Genomic DNA, 24,305 nt, shown 5'->3' on the forward strand with positions numbered 1-24,305 from the left:
ATGACTGAAACGGTGTGGCAGGAACACATCAACCATCTCAACAGGCTCAACGTTCCGAGAATCGACAGGAACAGGCAGTCCGTGCCGAAAGAGGTTCGAAACACTCATTTGGTTTCGACGGTCTGGTTTCATCAATACTGGGCTAGTCATTGGACTATAGTTACTGTTACTATAGCGCTGATCTACCTTGATTCCATTAAAACATTTTAAAAGCTCGACAAATCTAAATGAAGTCAAATGTTTATAAAAAGAAATAAATGCCCTGTATCCTGTGCAAGGGTTCGATGACTCTTCTAAATAAATGAGAAATCGAATAACGTTATGTCTCAGAAGATGATGCCAACTACGTTGTTACGTTGGACATCTCTTTGAGAATTATTTCAGATATAAGATATTTCAGACAAACACAACTCGTGAATATCACTGCGTAATCCATTTGCTTTATTGATAAGAGTGAAAGATATTGAATTAAACACATCACATGTCAAGGATCATGCTGACAGAATAGATGTAGGCTTCTCATCGACTTATATTGATGCAAAGATAAAGACATACACTGTTGTATTGCTCTGTCCCTTTGATGGGCAATGGCGCAACAAAAAGATGACCCCGAAACAAAATTATGACCCTCTCTCATTTTGACATCCTACTGCCATGTAGAATTTCTCACAAAATTTGAGACTTTACTACTTATATCTGAAATATATCTGGAATATATATTTACTTATCTATATTTCTGTGTTTTTATCATAGGGAACAAAGGAATATGTTCGCATTAATCCGATAGCAGCCAAGCTTGGAAGAGATTTGAATTTCTTCGGCGACGTCCACACCCTCAACGACATATTCCAACGAGGAATGCGACTGTCAAGTAAGCTTGTCCGATCAACACACAGACAGGCAGACAGACACCATGTGTGTGTGTGTGTGTGTGTGTGTGTGTGTGTGTGTGTGTGTGTGTGTTTGTGTGTCAGGGTGTTTGTTTGTGTGTGTGTGTGTGTGTGTGTGTGTGTGTGTCAGGTGGAGATAGGAGGAGAGATTCTTTGACTTAATCAAATTACTTTTATTTATGTAATTTATGAAAATCATGAAATTGAATCGTGAAATATGACAACAAAGATCGGAGGATCCTCTCCTGCACTACATTCGAAAACACAATGTGAATCGTTATTTTGTCTTGTTTTTTTTTTTTACTTTTCACAAAGCGGAAGAGCTTTATCAGTTTTACGAAAGAATGATTTTTATACGTACATGCAGTTATATCGTTCGATCCCCCCCCCCGCTATTTATTCTTCGCTTACCTGGGACCTTACCCCTACAATAATAGCAGAAATGCAACCACAGTCTCGAGTTTCTCTGAGTAATCATTAGACACTGATGGGGCTATTGTATCGTAGCTTGAACTGAATGCTTATTCTCTTCATACGGAAAGAATCTTTGAAGATTGTTTAGTCGCATAATGTATGCATCTTTTCCTCCCCATTACACGTCTTCTGCAGATAATGGACCCTGTTACGGCTGGCGTCCGAAGCCAGACGCCCCCTACAGATGGGTAACATACCAACACGTGAGCTCATATTACTTTGTTTTCCACGCCCACACTGGAACCCCTAGTTGTTGTTTTTTATAGTACATTATGTTCCGCCTTCACGATTTAACTTCATCTCAGTGATAATTACCTAAATCAATGCTGTAGTCAGGAAACTGTTCAGCCACAACTAATAGATATAGATGATATCTCTTTGTAAGCGTTAATTAAAAAGGAGGTTGGGTGAGGCAAGATGAGTGCATAGGCAGATTCTATTGTCTCCATTCATAAATCCCGTAGCTTAAGTGCGCAAAGATGACGTCTTATAATTCAATAAATAAGTTAATAAATATTTACCTCGCATATTCTCTGAGTCTCTCATGGGTTCACCAATCAATAACATCTCTGAGATTGCCATATTAAGAATTTACCTCATTCAAAACCGATAGGCAGGGTGTAGAAATGCCATGGATAATAAGGAAAATAGTGGTAGATATAGTAACACGACCGTTCGGGCAATGAAAATAGTATTTTTTGGCAATATATTAACTGTAGTTTTAGGATAATTAATTTCAGCTCGGTACTTGAACTTAATTCTATTCTCAAAGGGTCACTTTTATCCCAAGAGGAGAGAAAAAGCAACAACACAAACCCGCAAACGAACCAAAATATCAAAACAAAACACATAACATTTTGGAGTTAACACCTTGTATATGCATTTACTAGCGGTGTTTTATTCAGCAGACTTAATCATTTGAAGAAGCATTTGCAAATCGATCTGCTTAAGAACTTTTTGAAGCTGGTTATGAAACATCTTTGAATTAACTATTTGTGTATTTCATGTAAATAGTAAACAGTTTACTTATTTGTTAATGAGTTATCGCAACAAAGTTATCCTCATGTATAGGAGGAAAAAGTTTTAAAACGTTACTCCAGAGCTGCAAACCTGCAAAGGTAAAATACCACTGAAAATGGAGATTTACTACAGTTTGATGTGAGGAATGGTAAGAAGTGTCAGAAAGTAGGAGAATCATACGTATTATGTCCTAAACTTTGCTCCTCAATTTTAATTCGAAGAATATGTATATCCCTCAAAACTTGAATTATGTATAGCAAACTTTGACCTACTTGCAGGTGTATGAAAGAGCGGCAAACTTTGGATCCGGTTTGATTCTTGACGGAGTCACTCCAGGCCAAGACACGCTCATTGGACTGTACTCACAAAATAGAATCGGGGTAAGTAGCCAAGAAGGAAACATAATACATGTATACCAAGAATCTAGTGATGTTGGAGGGAACCACCTTCCTTGAATGAAAACTAGAGAAAGCAGCTGAAAAACTTTTATTATGCAGTCAGTGCCATTGTCTCTCTGAGTTGCAGTGGCGGGAGGAGAAATACAAAAATTAGATGTTGCTTCATATCTATCTTTCCCAGTGTGACCTATTCTTTACTTATCTATTGTTGCATAGAAATATATCCGTTTAACCGGGTTAAAAAAAAACATCCAAGAAGACTTAAATTATTGTTGTTGATTCTTTTATTTGTAAAAGATGAAAATTTTAAGAAAAGGTGTAATCAATCAAAGGCTGCCATTGCTCGTTATGTTATAATTGCGTTGTGGCGTCTTGGAGATGCCGTCACACTAGTCTCCCTCGCTTGAATGCCCTCTTAAGGCTATACTACTTACTCTATGAAGCTGGGAAATTCGACACCTTTGTGCATACTGTCAAAATATGCCAGATCTAGCAGACACGTTATTGATGATTTGATAGGCCCTTCCGACTCCCCATGTTCCTCAATGTGAAATTAGATGTTTATTCTAGCCTTGTTTTGTGATGTACGAGTTTATTTTACGTTTATCCCGCATAATACGGAGAAGTAGGGTTTTGAATACCAGAGCGTGTATGATTCTGAAGGCTATAGAGAAGACTCTTATTGTATTATACTCTCAATAATATTTATGTGGGTCAAGTTTGATCACGTTTTACAAACAAGCAGATAACAGCGGAGTGTATCCATCTGTAACTCAGTTAACACTTTGCTCTGTTGTGATAACTCTTCATAGACATTTTGATCAGTTTTTCTTCTCTTTTCCATCTATCTTTCCCTTACAGTGGAGTATTACGGAACAGGCTTGTAATCGCTTCTCGTTCGTTCTCGTACCCCTCTATGACACCTTGGGTCCCGACGCCTGCAAGTTTATCATCAACCAGGGTAAGATGGTTGTTGCCACATCAATGCATAATATTCAGTCAGCGCTGTACTTGTGTAGTAAGTCGAAACCAAAAAGGTTACGTATCGGAAATAATTATTCAACCTCTTTGGTAGAAACAGTCCACGCATTACATTGTGGGATCAGATCGCGTAAAATTTATAGGCATTTCAATTTTTATCATGATCAATACAAACGGTCGATCTCATGGATTACATGAAAGTGCTTGATCGTATCAAGTGGAAAGGGAAAGGGGCTAGAGGGAATGTTTGTATGATAACCCACCATGCACTGCGAGCTCTAGGTATTTTGTGTTCACCCTTCTTATGGATATGCTCTGATATCAACGGTGTAGGCAGCGAATTCCCAACGGAACAAGAAAACAACATACGCAGTAGAGAGAAAGACGGAGGGAGAAGAGGATGGGCGGGAGAGAGATTTATATTATGTCTGTAATACAAACATGCTTGTTTATGTTCAGTCAACATTTATTACACTGAAGTACCATAATCTTTAAGATTTCGAATGATGTTTACAGTGTTGTCATGAGGCAAAACACCTCAAAACTTCGAAAGGAGGGCACCAAAACAGACACAGATACTCACTCACACACACTTTTCTTTGGAGAAATTTAACACTATTAAGAAAGAGATGATAACCGGCGTTGTCCGTGTCATCGAAAAGATGCTTCCAGGACTTCCTGTCTAACATTCCTGTTTTCAACGAACAATTCGTGTGCAGCCGACATCAATACGACCGTCTGCGACACCGAAAAGCGCGCCAAACTTCTCCTCGATCAGTCAGCCGACATGCCCGGCCTGAAGCGGATCGTTGTCATGGGAACCATCTCCGAAGAGCTGATGGCTGAGGCGACAGGGAAGAACGTGAAGCTTATGCAGTACAGAGAAGTCGAGGTAATGGCCTCGTGGTCCTTTCTCACCCGACGTCAAGGCATACGATGAAGATGGTGTTCAAGTTTGTGAAATGATTTTGTAATAATCATTTGAAACAATACAGTCTGAGTAACGGGAACGATGAACAGTAATGCTTAAACAACTGTACAAGATGATATGAGGAGTTTTAAGTTCATCAAAAGAATGTGTATCATTCATGAGTATATGAAAATATCACAATAATTGGTAGGGCGACGAAAATGTTCTCAGTTAGCATACGTGTCCCAAATACAAATTTCTTGTAAGACTTCATAAAGCCCTACCAAAGGGGTGTCAAGTCATACGATGCGTCAAACGGTTTCTTCCATGTACCTACGATTTTGTCAACGACAAACACATATTTGTGTTGTTTTCATTACGTCTATTGTTGACATTTTCATGCATTTGCCAAGAAAACATCGCTTTGTTAGCCTTTATGTTGCACTCTCTTGAATGGAGGAATGCAACGTTGCAACCTTCAAATCAGGGGAAATGGAAATTCCCCCTGTGATTTCATCGACATCACAGCGACATATCTGTGTGTGCTAGTCAGTAAATGCTCGTCACACGTATTCAAAGGAGCGATCTTAGAGGGCAAGTTGATCATGCAGAATCTTTTTTTACTTCTGTTTTCTTTGCAGAAAATGGGATCCCAGGATCGGCAACCCGACGTGGTAGGTTTTTTAAAAGCCCATGATTATTTATATTGTCTTCTACAAAAGAGAAATGGGAAAGAACAGCCAATAGAATTAGAGCCATGAAATGTAAATATCTTCAGTACAACAATTCAAATTGTATAATGCATCATAGTTATTCACTGAGTCACTAAGCTATTCACACATTGCGACTGTGAGAGCACTTTGACCTTTAATGAATGTTAAATTTACAGGTGACCCTGCAAATTGGCAAGCATAACAAAGTCTTCTCGTATTTTAGATTCAAATAATAATACTCCATCAATGATAAACCCACTAGTCATGATATGGTGATATTACTTAACAATTTCTGACTTTTGCGAAAGAAAATAATCAGCTAAAAAGAAAAGTCGTATTAGGCATAAGAAAAAAAAAGTACCCCGCAAAGTGGAGTAGATCTTATCAACTACCACCATGCGGAAATATTGCCGAAAAAAGAATGCAAACTCATATTTCTTTCTTCAAACTTCCTCGTCACAATCTTGTCTTTGTTCCTCTGTGCCCCTCCGCCACCATTCCACTTCCCCATCGCATTGTTTAGCTGCCGAAAAAGGACGACCTTTGCACTGTGTGCTACACCAGTGGAACGACCGGAAACCCCAAAGGCGCCATGTTGACCCACTGGAACGTCACCGCCAACGTTGGCGGGGTTCTTACCATGCTTCACGTAAGTACTTTGTTTAACTTTCGACTAGTGCCTAACATGTACCCGTATGAAATAGTTCTAGGGCAATTACCCCCTGGACAATAACTCCAGACCCTTCCCCTGACCCCGACCTTACTCATAATCCTGAACTTAATCCTAACCCTAACCCTAACGCAAACTCTAACCCTAAATCTAACCTAACCCTATTTTTTACTCTATAATCTTATCACTAACCAGTTTTAGCAGGGGGTAGTTGTCCTCGAGAATAATTACCCTGATACGGTATGAGATAAAATAAATTATACAGTGTACTCCCGTTATAACGAAGTTCTTGGGATCCGTGATTTTCTTTCGTTAAATAGACATCTTGATATAACTAATCAGCATAACTTATAAAGATGATTATAATTAAATGGTAATTTTCGGACCTACATTTTGATTTCGTTGTAACGAAAATGTTGTAATAACCGTGTTCGTTATAAAGGGAGTGCATTGTATCTATATATGCCACCTCTTATCATACAACATCATCGACAGCAAGTTTTGCGACTTTCTCAACTTTCAGTACGAAATCGTTATCATGATAACATTTGAAACCAAAATATGATTAACTGGCCCTGTCGGTAAGATTTTATGGCTGTACTCCCATGAAGAGGTCTCGTTTCTATAGACCCAATGGCCCGAATTCACAAAGGGGGTGCAATCTGAAACCATGGACAAACGTATGGGGCGCCAAGTGTCGCATGGCCTATTTTGATACGAAATCAGTAATTCTGTTACGAAATGTTAATATTTCGTCCACGAAATGATAATTTCGTTAACGAAATGGTCATTTAGTAGATAAAATGACTGATTTTGTAACGAAATAGGCCATGCAACACTTTGCGCCCCATACAAAACTACGGTCTTTGTCCATGGTCTAAACCATGGACAAAGATTGTACCACCTTCGTGAATTCGGGCCAGTGAGACCCCAGGTGAGTAGAGCCGTATATCGTCCCGTTGAACTCTTATGGACAAACAAGAACAGTATATGAAAAATACACATCGTACTTTGAGAGTTGGAACAAAGACGTTTGCGTTATCATGTGGTATAATTTGCGTATATAAAATATACTATGTATGATATATCGTTATATATTATTTATTAAGTATTCTATTTTATATTTCATATATTATATATTATATATTGTATATCATATATTATATATTATATATCATATGTTATATATTATATATTATATATTACATGTTATGATATCATACAATTGTGTTGATCTTGCTTTGGCCTACCTTGCAGTGTGAAAATTTGTTAGTTTATTATAAAAGATGCAGAGGGTGCTTGCCTTGCTGGTTAATCCATTTTTACATGTCTCTTCTTGTTATCTTTGCTACTTCTTCTAGCGTGATGCACCGATCCAGAGCCAGACGCATTTCTCCTACCTCCCGCTGGCCCATATTTATGAGAGATATGCTCAGGTATGTATGTGTTTGGGAAGCCCATGTCGGCGACGTCTCTGTCTTTTTACGATAGCCATCAGATTGCATAATAATAAATATGTATTGCCAGCTGACATTATTTGACATTAGTTTACTAATCACTACATTGAATTCTGTTTTTTTATATGCCAAATATTACATATTCGCCACAAGATGTAAGAACGGTACATTATCTTTGGCGTTATTTCAAAAAGCTTTGAAACATTATTATGAAATTGAAGAAATTATATATCTAAAACAAGGTAAAATCACTGTGTTTTTAGATAAATGGAGACATGTTCAACTTATTTGATCTGTCTGATGTTGTTTCGTTAATATAGTGTATTTCATGTTTCTAGATTATTCAAGGATGGGGCTGATGCAACACTTTCATTTGGTTCGTAGTCAAATATATGGAGGTATTTTCTCTCGGAAACTGGTAACATTCGATTTTGTTTGTAGAAATAATTCCATACTTGGAATCCACCTTGCATACATTTAGTTGTTGCAACGTCAGGTGGATATTGACGTGTTTACGGGTTGCCTGGAGCAACCTTTGCTGGGGAGGTATGCATGAAAATAGTTTAAAGGTCTATGTACCCGCGAGTTTCTTTTAACGTTGTTATGATGTAAGTTAATTTATGCATGCTTTCGGGCAGGGTATGTTCGTGGCAACCCGGTGGCTTTCTAGGAGCCTACCTGGGTGTGGCGTGTGTAATGTAAATGTATACACTGAACATACTTTCGGGCAGGGTGCATCCTTGGCGTTCCAATGGCTTGCCGGAAGTCCGCTGGGGGCCTGCCTGAGCGTGGGGACGGCGGGAGAATGTGGTTTGCTAATTTCTAGATTTTCTGTCCATGGGGCCTATTAGTATTTACGAATTTACTTTTATTAGCTGTACATTGCAATGTGGCTGTGCGCGGCCCTGTCGCTGTGCTCAAGTGTTACACTTGTGTACGGCGGCGGGGCTGTGTGTAGTCAATTGCAGTGGTCCTGTGGAAGTTATTCAATGTGCACTCGTCGTCGCCATTTAGGGCGGGCCTGGGCGGGCTTTCGGACTGCCAAAAGTTATTTTATCCTATTTTCGCATTCTCGCATGTACGACCCTTTATAGTTTGTTTTTTAGTAAGAAGTTATTTAAATATTTTTAAAAAAAGCATAAAAAACACAGATATGTGTTTAAATTGTTTGTATCAAAGAAATGTTTTTGTGTTGAAGTAATAACTTTGTAATTCATTTATCCTCTGTAAAATTATGTTGATTCGAGAAATCAATAAATTCTATCATTTGAAAAAAAAAAAAGTTTACTAATCTTGTTCCTCTGTAAGACTTTTCAAATTTCATAATTATTATCTCATAAAGGAGAGACCAAGTCCATAGCATGGATTTTTATTGGTTGTGGCCGCATCACACAAAGAAGAAGAAAAAAATACTATCGGAAATAGGTCAAACCTTTTCACCAGTTTCTGCACTACGCATTACCATGGACTACCTCAAAGGTTCAGCGTATGACGTTGCTCATCTTTAGCGAGCACTAAAAGTGTCAGAGTACGAGTAAATTACCGTAAACTCAATACCACTTGTGATCTTCTTTATTTTCTTCCTGGTACCTATTTACATCAAGTATTATTCTTCTTACATTTTAGACCAGTTTCTTCTGTATGACTTCAACATAATACAGCGTAAACTGTTTTTACCATTCTACCACTTTTTCTACGACACAGCAAAGTAATAATGGCTCGTAACTTATTGAAGTGGCAACGTTGTACATAAGATTGCTATCAAATACGATAGGCTGTACTGTACAGATGGAACACGTCGAAATGACGCCAAGGGCTGAAGACTTAAAAATTATCTCGAATCACTTCGTGCTCAGATATTGAAGTGCGCCATCTATTGACTAATTAAGCCCCTTTTTTACGATCATGTAGGATTCTGTGAGGTCTAACTGCCCGTTCTGTTCCTTTTTTTCCCGTCAGGCCCTTGTTCTTGCTCACGGTGGTCGCATCGGCTACTCGCAAGGCGACATCAAGCTGATATCAGACGACATAAAGGCACTCAGACCCTCCATCATGCCTCTCGTACCCCGAGTCATGAACAGGATGCACGATAGGGTGAGCCCTTGCACACACACACACACACACACACACACACACACACACACACACAATGGTAACAGTAATTAAGCGCAGATGAGATGACGAGCTATCAAAACTAACCAGTCAATAAGCTTATAGGGCGAAAAGACGAGAGGACGAGTTGCTGGCACTCAACCAGTCAGCTTGTATTGGACGAACGAAAGAGCAGACGGGTTGATAGTCTTGCCATCTCTTCCTCTTGTCGTCCCGTCACAGACACTTGCCGATCTCTTCAATTTGTACCCTCGTCCTCATGTCTTGTGTAGTCGACATGACGAGATTCCTTAACATGCCGTCTCGTCGTCTGCTTGTACTGAACTAGACAACTCCAAACTCTCCCTTTGATTATGTAGTGCAGACTAAGTCGACTTGCAGAATTCAAGCATCGCTATGTCTTCTTGTCTGCATTATAGAAGCTTCCTTGGGTCACTTCACAATTGCTACATCATCATGTCGAATAAAGTCTCATGTTTTGAATTATGAATTTGAATGATGTAATCATGTGATGCTCTGCGTGGTTGCTGATGAAGAAATGAATTAATGCTTGTAAGTAAGCAACCGCTGGATCGGCGGAATAAAATCCCCTCGGAAGGGCTAGGCAATGTATAGATAAAGTGCCTTGCTGTACGTAGCGGGGTCATCCCACGAGACCGACACCCACGACTCATACAACCCATGAGTTCGACATTGAAAAAAGGTCGATGAGTCATGCAGTCCATGATTCATACAGCCCAGGGCCCGGTTTCATAAAGCTGTTCGTAACGTTACGAACAACTTACGAGCGACTGGTGATCAGTTCTGATGTGCTATACTTATCAGAATTTCCATAATTCAGCACAAGCACTGATCACCAGTCGCTCGTAAGTTGTTCGTAACTTTACGAACAGCTTTATGAAACACCCCCCAGGAGTACGACACTAGGCAAATGAGGCCCATGAGTTCGACACTATATAGGTAAAAACAGCCCAAGAGTTCGACATTATAACTCGGTGCTTAATGTGTCGGTCTCTTGGGCCTTGTTTGCCTAGCGTCAAACTAATGGGCTGTATGACTCATGGCCTGTATGACTACCGGGCTGTATGATTCGTGGGAGTCGAACTCGTGACGTGCACCCGCTGTAGCCGGGCGACTCGAACCACTGACCTCGTAATCAACCATCGAACCACAATAGCTTCTTCTCCACTGCTAACCAGTGCGATTTTCGCTCATAAAATTATGTTGCTCCGTCGATTTATAAATCGTTTATTTGTGACTGTTTTTTTTCTTTGGTTTTTGTTTGATATACCGTGATATTATGTTTGTTCATCTTTAACATTTTGGACACTCATATTTCTGTAAACCGTTTCTAACTATCATGACTCTGTGGTAAAACAAAACAAAACAAAACAAAACTAACAAACACAAACCTATCGGGCAAGTCTATGTAACTTTAATGTAATATTCACCCGTTTCCCTCTAAACTTTCAATTTTTCCTTTCAGATTCTACTTGGAGTGAGCCAAAAGGGAAAATTGAAATCCAAAGTTTTCCACTACGCTTACAAGAAGAAATTGGCCTTGCTCATGAGGTAACTTAAGATGTTTCAGGAATTTTTACATTTACCTGTCTATTTCCTAATAAGATATATCCAACTTTGCATGATATTTTTTCAATTTCACTTTCAAATGAAATTTTATTTCCAAAAGCACATACTTGTTGACACGAGTTCAATGGAAAAAATACAATGTATACAACAACAGATGTATACCAATTTCAAATGTCTAATTTATCGATTTCATGCTGTAGATTAATATCGATTCATCATATTTCATTTTTTTTTGTGTGTGTGTTTTTATCGTACTGAAGCTTTAGCCATTCTGTTTTATCATATTGTAGCAAATAAATTATGCACTCTCATTTTTATTCAGATAGGAGGTTTAAGGACTACCACATGTCACTTGATTTTGGTATTGTTACCATTTTCTTCGTTAAAAAAAAAAGAAATGTTATAGCTGGCACACAGATCAAGAGACGATTATAACTAGGATGAAGACGATCTGACCTTGTAAACGATATTACGGTCAAATTGCGTCATCAGCCTCATGTATGCCAATTTTTAGCTTTGTAATGCAATCGATTTTATGCCCCGGGGCAATAGTATCAATATCTTGCCTAAATAGAAATAAAAATTGACCAAAAAAAAAAAAAAAAACTATTGCTGGTTGAAAGTCCATTGGATGCACAATTGACAGAACAAGGATACTTAATAAATCACTTCCTGAATTATTCTTTAGTGTTTTTCGATCTCATATTCTTGAAGAGCACTTTGAAATGTTTGAACTCGATATATAGGCCGGAATGGAAGGGCAAGCGTTAGCTCAAATGATTCCAAATTATCTAAAAATCAACCCATCAGTTACGGATTTTGGATGCTGTACATGTACAACAGTTGTGACTATGAATACAGCAGGCAACGGGCTGATTTAAATGTTTAAAGAAGCCTTTCTGTACGTAATCAGAGAGTATTTTGATACTGTTGCCTCGAGCCCCCTTTCGCAAAGTTGATATGAAGATAGATTGTTGAAGTTTTAAAAAGGAGACATTTTCAAAATGCACTCTGATCGTGACTGGCTCCAAGTCCAGTTACAGAAAGAAGAGGGAAAGAAGAAGACGGAGAAGGAAAAGGAGAAGAAGAAGAAGAATGAAAGAAAAACCACAATTGTACAGTGAAATCTTCTGCTTCAAACACATTGAGAGTGCAATGAACACAGTACTTTTCCTTTATTTTTACATGTTTTCCCTATAGGATTATGCCAAAATGATAATTTCCCCTTTTCAAAGTGGGAGGTGGTAAATTAATGACAAAGCCTAATGTCTTGAATGTTGACTGTTCCACAAATCTCCATCTTATTCAATACCAGGGGCAACACTCGAAATGACACGAAGTGGGACAAGGTCTTCCGACCTGTGCGGGTAAGTTGCTGCTGTGGCATGGTATAAGTTTCCGCTCCTTACACCCTGATGATGTTGTTGTCTTGAGGAGGGAGGGGATGCGATTCAAGAGTATCTGTTATACCAGTACAAAGTAAGTCACTAGACGTCGCTGTTGATTCTCAAGTCTTGTTATTAACGTCAGTGCATTTAAGAATTAGTGTGTAGGCCTACATATCAGAGTAGGAATGTTATTAAAACAAAAGTGAGCAAAACAATAGGATTGTTAAAGGGATAAGTGTATGTGGAGTTGGAACAATTTAGGGAACAGCATATGCGGCAGTGGTATCAATGTGTTTAGTGCTGCAATTGTAACAACACGGATTAGTAGGAAGCCGGTGAATCATACATCCATGATCCACACACAAAATTCGATTTGTGACTACCATTATCCATCTTCAGGTTTTGTTTATTTTTTTTTCTCCCCTGACTTATGTTGATGCACACAATCCACTTATGTCGGCAAGAATGGTTTCATAACATGATTGTGTCGGGCAAATTTCATAACAATCTCGTTGTATATATATGACGTGACGATGAATGTGTGTTAGGCGAGGCATTTTCGCTTACTGAATTTACTGAATGCATCCGTGTGCTCTCTTTATGTTATTTTTAGGAGATGTTCGGCGGGAACATCAGCTTCTTGACGACCGGCTCCGCGCCAACTACCGAGGAAGTCAAGAACTTCTTCCGGGTCGTTCTAGGGGCTACGGTAAGGTTTTACTGTGTCTTGTGTGTTGTTTTTCATGATTATAGGAATATATCTCACAAAGCATTACCCATATCAATTCAACGGTACTTAAAATTCATCAGTAGATCCAGCTGAGATCTAGGGCTGCGTTCATCAACTTTCCCCTGTTTGAAACGGCTTTCGAAAGCCCTTTCAAAAGCCCTTTCGAAAGCCGTTTCCAAAGCCCTTTAGAAACGGCTTCCAAAATGGTTCCGTTTATGGTATGGTGTGGTATTTATTTCCGTATAAAAGTAAAAAACCGGATGGATTGCCCATATTCAGCGTTGTCAACATGGCAACGCTGTTCTTCCATGGGGTCCTCATACAATGAGTACAATGATTATGGACACGTACAAAACGAATTATACAAACATGCAGGTGGAAACACATACAGTAAAATGAGGGAGAGAAAAAAGAACAACCGATAATAGAAAAGTCTTAAAGGCAATTAGATATAACAATGACCAAATCAGAATATGTTTAGATATAAAATGGAGTGTTTGAAGATAAAATCCTCAAACATATCTATGCAGTGAAAGAAAAAAAAAACCCAGATTGTTGTAAAATAATTGTTTTGATAAATTTAGATAAAAATACGACGTAACGAAACAAAAGTAACTGGAGACTTGTCGGAAATGTTTAGATGAATCTATGACAGTTTAAGAAAAATGAAATTCATGGCAAGTGATTTGTCAATTACGGAAAACTAAAGGTGAGGTATATAATGATTGTATCGAAATCAAAGAACAATAATTCAATGGATAAAAACAGGTACAATTTGTAAAAAGTTTTAAGAAATATTTTGAAATATGGAATAAGTTGGAAAGCTGATTCAAAATTTCAGATGTCATGAGTTGTTAGAAAAACGACAATAATAAGATATTATTAACTGATACGGATTGCATATATACTTATTTACATGGGATTAAAATCATAAGTAAATGACAAAAATTCAAAAACAAATCCAAAGAATAGATAAAAAACAATTGAAAATTAATACTGGGCATGCAATCGCAACATTACGATGAAAAGAAACAAGTTCAGAAAATACAACATCAAAACAGATTATATCACATTATATATAACTTAATGAAAGACAATTGAGTGAGATTAGAATAAGAGTACGAAAAATATATAAGAACAGTAAAAACACATCGAAATCAAAAGATAACTTCAAGAAAACAATTGACTGAAACTTGAATAACAAGTATGACATAAATTTGAAAACAATAAAAAAACACAATTAGAAAATCAAATACGAGGGTTGAATTACAATAATTGTTAGCTAGTAGGAAATATGAAGTGGTTATGGTGAAGGTTTGCACAGTAGTTGAATAGCTTGAAAATTTTACCTCTTGGGCTGACAGGATGATAACAAACAAACAAACAAACATATGAACAAATTTAAATTCAACTCTTACGGACTTAATGCTATTTTGTCAACTCTTCGCGAACACGATAACTGCACAGCTACATTGCGCAATTCGACCCGAGGAGAAGAGGTCATATAAGGCGTGCATTGTTTGAAACTGCAGTACAATACTACAAAGCCGTTTCAAAACAGCTCTGCGTTTATCAACTTCAAAAGGTTTTTGCAAACAGGTTTCTGAAAACCTGTTTAGGAAACCTGTTTGGAAAGCCACAAATTTGCGGCTTTCGAAAAGGCTTTCCGAAAGGGCTTTCAAAATAGCTTTGCGTTTATCAACTCGTAAGAATTCCTTGAAAGCTGTTTGGAAATCTGTTTCTGCCGAGAAAAAGAGTTGATAAACGCACCCTAGGTGAGGCATGCGGCTGGTTATCATTCTTAATTCTCTGCCCCGAAAAGGAATATACGCACATCAAGGGTTGAAGAATTGGTCCGCTGGGTAATTTAGCTTTTGTCTGCCTGAACCGCCATGAAGTCTGCGTGGCGAGTGATGAAGGCGTTGGCGTCCCGTGCCAGTGACCCGGGTTCGATTCCCGGCGGAGACTAATTTTCAACTCTTTTCCCAGAAAAGGATGAACAGTAATTCAGAGCTACGCACCATCTTTTCCTTCTTCATATTACATACAAATGCAACTGTATTCTTTATCTGGTATGTGTTTGTTTGTTGTTATTCATTTTCTTCTCTGTTGTCATATTCAAACATTGTGTAATATATATGGTTTTGTACTTAAGCAATATAATAGGAATGACCTTTTCTTTTGTGTGTGTGTATAGTGCGATAATTTGCCACTGCAGAAGAGAAAATCGTTGATTTAGGGAGGTGCTATTATTAAAGGGGGAAGACGGTATACTCGGCGACCCGGGGTGTTAGGCCTACTGAAGACAAATACAAACGCTCGGGCACTGGGGTGAAAAACGATCGCTCGGTGGCTTTCATTAGAATTGTTTGGCCTATTTTCTGAGGCCAGTCTGTGCAAATTAACACAGGAGTGACGTTAGAATAAAGGGGGAACAGCAGGCGCAGCGTTTGAGACGCGGCGTCTGGAAATTGCGACGAATATATCCTCCCTAACCGAAAGTCGATGATACGATTTCACTAATTTCCCAAAGACACAAATCATTTGCGTAAATGGGTCGTGTCAGAAAGAAACAGCATCATTCGTCCCCCCCCCCCCCCCGTCTCTCTCTAGCTAACCCTCTCCCTATCACACTTGTTTTCATCTTTCTTTTGGGGGATAAAATCCGATTTTCACTGGATATGCTTGCATCCTTTTGCCAAAATTTTGTTGTTGTTGCTTTTTCACTTCGTACAACCATTAGTGTGTGTCACATAATGTAAGCTTGAGAATGATGATGTTGCTCGTTCATCAAGTTTTTGTCATCTGGACTGCCTGTGGTTTTTGTTTGTTCGTTTGTTTGTTTGTTTGTTCTTTTTTGTTTTGTTTTGTTTTTGTTTTTGCTCTTAGAGCTCACCTGAGCCAAATTCTCAAGTAAGCTATTTAGATCATTCATCATCCGTCGTGATTCGTGCGTATTTCTTAAACTTTTTACATCTTCAGCTCCTTCTTGAAAACGCCATGACGGATTTTCATGAAAATTGGCAGGTAGTATCCCTCGGGTGAAAGGATCTCCATTAGTTCAAATGGGCACCATATCCCCCCCCCCCCCCCCCCCGGACGCGCCCCGGCCGAAACCTCAAAATTCTGGAATCTTTAAAAATCTTCTCTAGAACCAGAAGTTATAGAGATTAGTTTGTCCTGTGAGTTAGTATTGTTCGTAGTGGATCTTGGGGTGTCCCCTCGGGGTCGGGATCAAAATAGGGTCCAATTACTATATTTTTAGCTTCTTGAAAACTCATGACGGTTTTTCACCAAACTAGACAGCTAGCATCCCTATAGAGTGACTAAAATTCGACTTTTTAAAGTGTTCAGTATGACCCCTCTCCCCCTCGACCTAAAAGCCTCCAAATTAAAGACTAAAGACTGTCGGAATGTGTGGATGGTAATCGTGCGATACTCCGGAGAGCGCGTGACCCTCGGGTCCTTTGTTTTGTTTTGTTGTTTAGTTTTTCAAGTACGCAATGTGTGAAATATTTGTATTACCCCATCTGGCATTATTCTATTTCACTGTCCCATTCGTGCGTAAACAAAATGCAAAACGAAACTAAATAAAACAAACTTTGGGACTTAACTAAATTGACTCCTTCCAATCTCATCGCTATATTCTTGATGTATGTTGTGAGATTGTGACATTTACCGAGCGATTTTTGTTTTCTTTATATTCCGTTCTTACACGGACCGTCTTGACCAAACATGAAGCTCCTGGAGGGTTACGGTCAAACTGAAACGACGGCAGTGATTACCCTGGGCTTACCGGGAGATCTCTCCCCTGGACACGTTGGGTCCGTCATTCCCACCGTGGAGATGAAGCTTGTGGACGTTCCAGATATGAACTACTTTGCAAAGGACGGAAAGGGGGAGGTAAGAAGCCTCTCTCCCTTCCCCCCTCTCGCTCTCTATGTAGTAGCAGCAGTGGAAATAATAGTAATAGTAATAGTAGTATACTAGTAGTAATATTCAGAAGTAGTAGAAGTTAATACATTTGCGGTAGTGGTGGTAGCATAGTGGTAGTAATAGTGGTAGTAGCAGTAGTAGTGGTAGTGGTAATGATAGTGATAGTGGTTGTTGTAGTAGCTAGTAGTGGTAGAAGTGAAGTACTAGTAGTAGTAGGAGTAGTAGTGAAAGTAGTTGCAGTAGTAGTACTAGGAGTGGTAATCCTAGTAGTAGTAGTAGTAGTAGTAGTAGTAGTAGTGAAAGTACTAGAAGTAAATAGGCCTATAGTGTGGAGTGGTAATAGTAGTGGCAGTAATAGTGGTAGTAGTATTAGTGGTAGTGGTAGTAGAAGTAATAGAAGTGGTAACAGTAGTTGTAAATAAAATGTGACGTTTGTACCTGTACTTAAAAAAGAACAAAAAAAAAACACTCGATACGCCTGTCTTCCAACCATCACAGCAATTACTAAGACAGCTTCCAGTATAATACTTCCTCATTTCATGACCACCGCTTCCCTCGTACGCCTACAGCCAAGATCACCGCCTGATACTTCTTCTGCAAACACATGGGATAATTTCCACTCTCTCCACAACCACTTGGTGCTTTCACTAATCTTACATGGTCGATATTTACTCGGTCAACTGCCGCCACTCCTCTACTGAAAACTCTCCCCACTCTAGTCGTATACTCCTACCACTACAACTGTCATTTATTACTGTCATTATTTCTTCCTCCCCGCTACGGTAAATGTTTCTACTACTCTCGCTTCTCCGCTACCAAAGTCGCGATCACGTTTCACACTTATACTCTGCCTCTGCTTGCTCCTTAGATCTGTAGCCGAGGTAGCACCATCTTCATCGGCTACCTCAAGGACGAGGCGAAGACGAAGGAGACGTTCGACGAGGACGGCTGGATGCATTCTGGTGACATCGGTCAGTGGCTTCCGGTAAGGATTTCTGTGGTCCAGACGCTGCAGGCTGGCAATTCAAAATTGCAGTCTTTTAAACCAAATCAATGTTATAGTATAATCCATAGAATAGAATGAGGGCTGAAAAATAGTCATGGTAATCCGCGGACTACTTTCTTTGTTTGTTTCACTACCACGTGCCAATAAATATAACCCCGAACTTTTAGTTTGCGTACAGACTTTTCCAGCACAAAGCTGCAGAAAGCTTTTACTCTGGTGCAACTTGAAAATATTTCGATAGGCATGAGATACAAGAGTCGGGCACATTTTGAGTCGGTCTGCTTGTTTACATTTGTGTGTTCGTGTGTGTATGTGTGTGTGTGTGTGTGTGAGAGAGAGAGAGAGAGAGAGAGAGAGAGAGAGAGAAAGAAAGAGAGAGAGGGGGAGAGAAATCTTCGATTGATCGTACTTTTTACCACACACGGTCGCCCCTATACGCGCATTTTACAAAATATCTGTTTGATTCCTCGTCGATCTCCAGAATGGCCAGTTGAAGATCATTGACCGAAAGAAGCACATCTTCAAGCTGCAGCAGGGAGAGTACGTGGCCCCGGAGAAGATCGAAACCATCTACCAGAAGAGCGAGATGGTGGCTCAAATCTTTGTCCACGGCGACAGCTTACAGGTGGGTGTCAATTTGCAATCATTAGTAGGTGAACAGTTATAAAGATATTTTATCTGTAGGAAAAGAAACAAAAATGAACAAACCTCCTTGATTTTTTGCAATAACATAAACAGGTAGGGAAATGATACACATCTTATAGCGCAAAAGGTCAGTTCCGGTCAATAATATCAGTGATTAAGGATTGTCTTCACACTAAGCAGGCACGGCGATGCGGTGCAACTCGCCAATAGCGTAATGACCTCGAAGCCTCATTTGCATAAAGTAGACAGCTTGTGTACGCAAAACCGCTGGGGAAGTAGTGCAGGACAATCGCAATATTTCACCTCAGAAGCCATCAAATGATTAAAATCTATACAGCAAATTGAAGAAGAAACTATTCTCTTACTCGCAATGTTCGTTATTTTGGATTTTATTGAGGATAAACCTGTGAAAATAACGTCGAAACTTAATTTCCAAAACAGAAATTTGGTCTCAAAAGAAGTGTTATTTTGTCACATTTTCCTTCATTGCCCAAAAATGAAACTTCAGTATATGACTTATGGTAGTATATCCATATTGTGTTCCAAATATCTTTTCTATATATGGCCAGAATAATCGAGATCACTGTCACTTGTGACCCACGTAAAATCCATAGAGTAAGCAGTACGCAGTTCGATATATCGGTTTTCGTGCTGCATGAAACAGTTGAAGCACATTGTACGGTTCCTCTCTTGCCCACTCATGACCCTGTGGACCGAAAACCGAACCCTGTCTCATTGCGCCGAATCTGACACCGCTGATTGGCTAAGCGTGCACTGACCAGTAGAGAACGCATGCGCAGGAGGATGATCTAGTTGTGCATGTCTAGAATTTTCTCTGAAATTCGGTTGTCTTTTTTCTCTTATTTTCACCTAACTACTAATTGCGCAAACACGAAACTTCGCAGGTAGTGAGTCTGGTGTATATAGACTAGCAATTATGTTAATCAAATGCGTATTCATGCTGGCGTAGACTTATGTCCAGAAAAAAAATCGTAATTCTTTCCCACGGTCGACTCAAACAGAAAAACACACATATCCCAAAAGATACATCAGCATTTTTGCCCCAAAATCATATGAATGATGATATATCTATATGAGATATATATTTGAAGTTTCAAGGGATTCGGTGGTAAAATAAGGGAGATGCGAGGAGGTGAACTTTCGAGATTTTTTTTTTCCTCCCCTCCGCACAGTGCTCGATGACCGTTACGAATTCAAAAGCTTTGGCCTCTTATCAGTGATTAATTGCACTGTATCGCCGGGGCTGCAAGGAATAGGCATGATTTTCCGGTTCTTTTTATGTCATATTGTTGTGTAGGTCCTATATCTGTTTTGACGGTCAATGCGTAATATCTGGTCCCACACTAAAGATAACGTGCCTCGGTCTAACCATGAGCGCGTGATGTCACAATATCACTGTGCAGAGAAAGATCACCTCTATAGCAAGCCAAATGTACTGTAAATCGAAAATGTTAGTTTATCGGTTGATAAGCGGAGTTTTTCGATTTATGTGACATATGGCTTGCCATACACACGTCTGTCCTGTCGATCCGAATGTATGCACGAACAAAGCAACAACAGAAGGAAAACTTTGTGCCTTATGTAGTTCTTGTATTTACTGTACCTCCCACTATAACAACACCATTGTGTAATTGTGTGTAATTGCCGACTCATGGCATACAAGCAAGTGATCTTATAGTTAAGTACTAGGTGTTACAAAAAACATTTTCCACTTTTGATCCTTAATAGTTCGAAAACTATACATCAGGTCAGTAACACTGTCATTGATATGAGTAATAGCTGAATAGTGTACATTTTTTTTTTGGAGGTGATTTGGATATGAGAGCATGAGTCAGCTTTGTTAAATGATTGATTTTAAAGTTAAGTACCAGATTTTGGTCAAATTTGAACCCTCTGTACAAAACTGAACTTTCACAAGAACCATATGTGAGTGTGTGCTTACAATGACCCTGAACAATAGACATGAATACCACGAATACCACCTTATCAGAGCTCTACTGACTAGGCTTCTGGATTCATGGTGGATTGCCCTGGGCACTGTTAGTCTGAATTCATGGTAAATGGTAAAATGCAAGCACATTACAAAAATAAGCACAAGTTTTCATGTGCTTGCATACACTACATTTCAGGATGAATAAAGACTAGCTGCGATAGTGGAATTTCTCATGAATATGTAATCGGCATTCCAATCCTGGCCATTGTATCAGGACCATTGTCGGAGTATTAGCCACACACTGCCATACACACAAATTGACCCCTGTGTAAAATCAAAATTTTGTACAGAGGGTTGAAAACAAAGCAAAATCTGAAACCTGTTAAAACTTAAAAATAAATCTTGAATTTAATGAAAATGATGTACGCTATCATTTTTGAATTGCCTCCAACAAAATTGTACACTTTTCAGCTATTACTCATATCAATGTCAGTGTTATCTGATATATAGTTTTTGAACTATTAAGGATCAAAAGTTGGAAATGTTTCTAGTAACACCCAGTATTTACAAGGTTTATTCATGGGACCATAATAAATTATGCAAGAGCTAAGGCAAAATGGAAGTAAAAACGTGTGTAGATTTTAAACTCTACAGTAACAACACATTTGTTGGTCACATGAATCATACTCTTGTAATGATAGATCTTACATCGAAGTCACTGGAAGTGGTGAGATATGACATATAGAAGATTATTGGATGTAGCAATATCTCTATGCTGACATTTAAACAGACAGAACCTTGATGTGTTAGCGAAAATAACGCGTTGCTGTTTGTTTCACAGAGTTTCTGCGTGGCCATCGTTGTGCCAGACGAGGAGATGTTGTTGCGTCACGCCAAGGCGAAAGGCTTGCCACAAGATTTTGCACAGCTCTGCAAGTCATCGGTACGTTTCAAGAAGCAAAATATAAATGATTTGTTGTTGTTGTTGTTATTGTTGCTGCTGCTGTTGATGATGATGATGATTATGTTTTCTCTTGTCAACTCCAAGAATATTTTCTCTAGAGGATTCATCAAGGAAGCTTGATGAGATTCGTAAAATGAAAAACACGTTGCTGCCGAAAACACTTGAACCAAACGTTGTCCTCTACTTACGTTTCTGTTGTGTGCGAAAGAATATCAAAAAGTTGTTAACGTATTGTTGTTGCTGTTCTTTCTGAATTCTGATACCATGCGCGGAATAACAAAGCTGAGAATTGTTTTTAATCACAAAAGATAGTATATCCAAGCTCAATTTCATAAGCCCCATAACAGATAGAATGTTAGGCTTTTTCCTAGGTCATGCAAGAGTTCGGCTTGTGATACTCCTGAACTGAAGATGATGAAGTTTGACGCCTAAAAAGCGCTCCATTATATGAATGCAATTATTTAATTGTACTTCTGTTTTATTGAATGTTTTGATAGTGAGAATAATATTCGATATGGATATCACTCCCAGGATACATGGTTTCCAAGTACAGACAAGAGAGAATTGTTGAATAGTGTCCAACTATGTGTCCGTTTGCAGCATTCTTTTATGTCGTCCTGATGGACCGCTTGCAGTGTTTAAAAAAAAAAGAGAGCTATCAACAACAACAACAACAGCAAACGCATGTCACTTCATTAGAGAGTGACGAAAAAAAAAAAAAAAACTAAACCGGAAGATAGTATTCAGATTACGGGCACTAATGTTTACGCCCTCTATATCTACTCTTCTCACTTACAGGCAGTAAAAGAGATGATCCTTAATGACATTCAGCGAGTAGGAAAGACTTCCGGCCTCAACTCCTTTGAGCAGGTACTGTATCATGTGCTAACTGCGCGTTTCGATGATAACCCTTTTGTCACATCAACCATTGCAACACGTACGAGAGTATTTACTCCATCAAAATTAAACAAAGGATCTTCATCTACAACTTTTAATGGGATGGTATAGTATTGGTGGAGATAAAAATGGGGCTTTTATTCATTTATTTTTTTTTTTTGCGAGATACAAAGAAACCACTTATGAAGTAGTGCAGTGAAATATCATTCCAAGAGGAATTCAAAGTTTTTACGATAAATATCGGTTTTAGAATGGCTGAGACATCCAAAAACAAAGTAAAACAAAGTGATCGTAATAAAAGGTTGGTCCCACCTTTTAGATTGCTCTGTTTTGGATATCTCAGCCATTTCAAACCAATTTTCATCAAATTCCTCTTAGAATTACATACTCTTTCACATTTCGTGAGGTTTCTAGTAATCTCCACAAAACTGTTAGAAACCTGAAGTTAGGTCTCAAAATAAACTATATGACCCATTTAACGTTCATTACCTGCAGCAATATGCGTACATAATTCTTTTTTTTTTCAGAGTCGTATATTAGACAAGGGTTCTCTGCTTCAAATGTCTATACTGTCGAAACTTGGTAGAATGAGTTAATTTCAGACAGAGAGCAATGCAAGGAGTTTAAACTTTTTTTTTTGCTCAAGTCTAATTTGCAGCATACATCGTAATTTCACCGTCCATATGCAAGATGTGGATGCCTGTATAACGAGATACGTATACATGAATATCTGTCATATTAATCAAATGTATGTATTTATAGTACAATATCACTTTTACCCTTTTAGTTTAGAGAATAACATCCCCTCCCAAAAAAATAACTTCCATATGCTGAAGTGTAAACGCTATAGATATAATCAGTCCCCCTCCCCTACTAGTTTCTATGACGTGCGACACATGCTGAAGTTTAATGTTTGATTTGTCAGCTCGTAGTCCGTACTGAAAAGAGAAAACCAAAAGAATCACCAGAATAGAATTAATCGTTGGTTCTCATCTACTCCCTTCCAATACAGGCCAAGGACATCTTCCTATGCTCAGAGCTGTTCTCTCTCGAAAACGGCCTCCTTACACCTACCATGAAATCGAAGCGTCCTGTGCTGAAGGAGCATTTCAAGGAGCAGATTGCAGCGATGTATAACATCAAGAAGTGAGCACCGGTCTCCTGACGATATTACATCGCACGCGCGCGCGCGAACACATGGCCTTCAGATATAAGAACGTCCATTCGGTATCACAGGGACACTTCATGACACGCTTCGTGGCTTGATATTCTATTCCTAAGTTTGTACTTACATGTTTTATACATTCATATCTACTTATGATATATAAAGAAAAATTAAAATCCTTTTTGAAGTCAAAAGTCGTAAAAGAGAGGGTTCTCTGTTAACAGACAAATAGCTGCCTATCAGAACCACCATACATCCTTCATTGAAGCAATACATCCTAGAGCGCAAGGGCTCACTTGCATGAAATGTATCAATTATCTCCATTGGATATCGACTTCTTTCCGCATGGATGGCCCAGTTCGCTACTTTCTGCAGAAGGTTTCGATTTTAATGGTGAAACGGAAA

General features: G+C 38.9%; 1 protein-coding gene across 1 annotated transcript; it reads left to right on the forward strand.

The window, feature by feature from the left end:
- LOC139720572 (long-chain-fatty-acid--CoA ligase 6-like) lies at positions 1 to 24,039 on the forward strand. Its single transcript, XM_071631919.1, has 19 exons — positions 1 to 93; positions 754 to 871; positions 1,500 to 1,567; positions 2,663 to 2,764; positions 3,644 to 3,743; positions 4,483 to 4,655; positions 5,315 to 5,347; positions 5,910 to 6,035; positions 7,418 to 7,492; positions 9,473 to 9,607; positions 11,112 to 11,197; positions 12,531 to 12,582; positions 13,217 to 13,312; positions 17,075 to 17,236; positions 18,138 to 18,254; positions 18,757 to 18,900; positions 21,716 to 21,817; positions 22,637 to 22,708; positions 23,748 to 24,039. The coding sequence occupies exons 1-19, from the start codon at positions 1 to 3 to the stop codon at positions 23,883 to 23,885; spliced, it is 1,992 nt and encodes a 663-aa protein (XP_071488020.1). The 3' UTR covers positions 23,886 to 24,039.
- Positions 24,040 to 24,305: the final 266 nt, after the last annotated feature.

This window comes from Diadema antillarum, unplaced genomic scaffold (assembly GCF_040938485.1).
Source record: "Diadema antillarum isolate AM-2024a unplaced genomic scaffold, OU_Dant_1.0 scf00000129, whole genome shotgun sequence".
NCBI classification, from domain to species: domain Eukaryota; kingdom Metazoa; phylum Echinodermata; class Echinoidea; order Diadematoida; family Diadematidae; genus Diadema; species Diadema antillarum.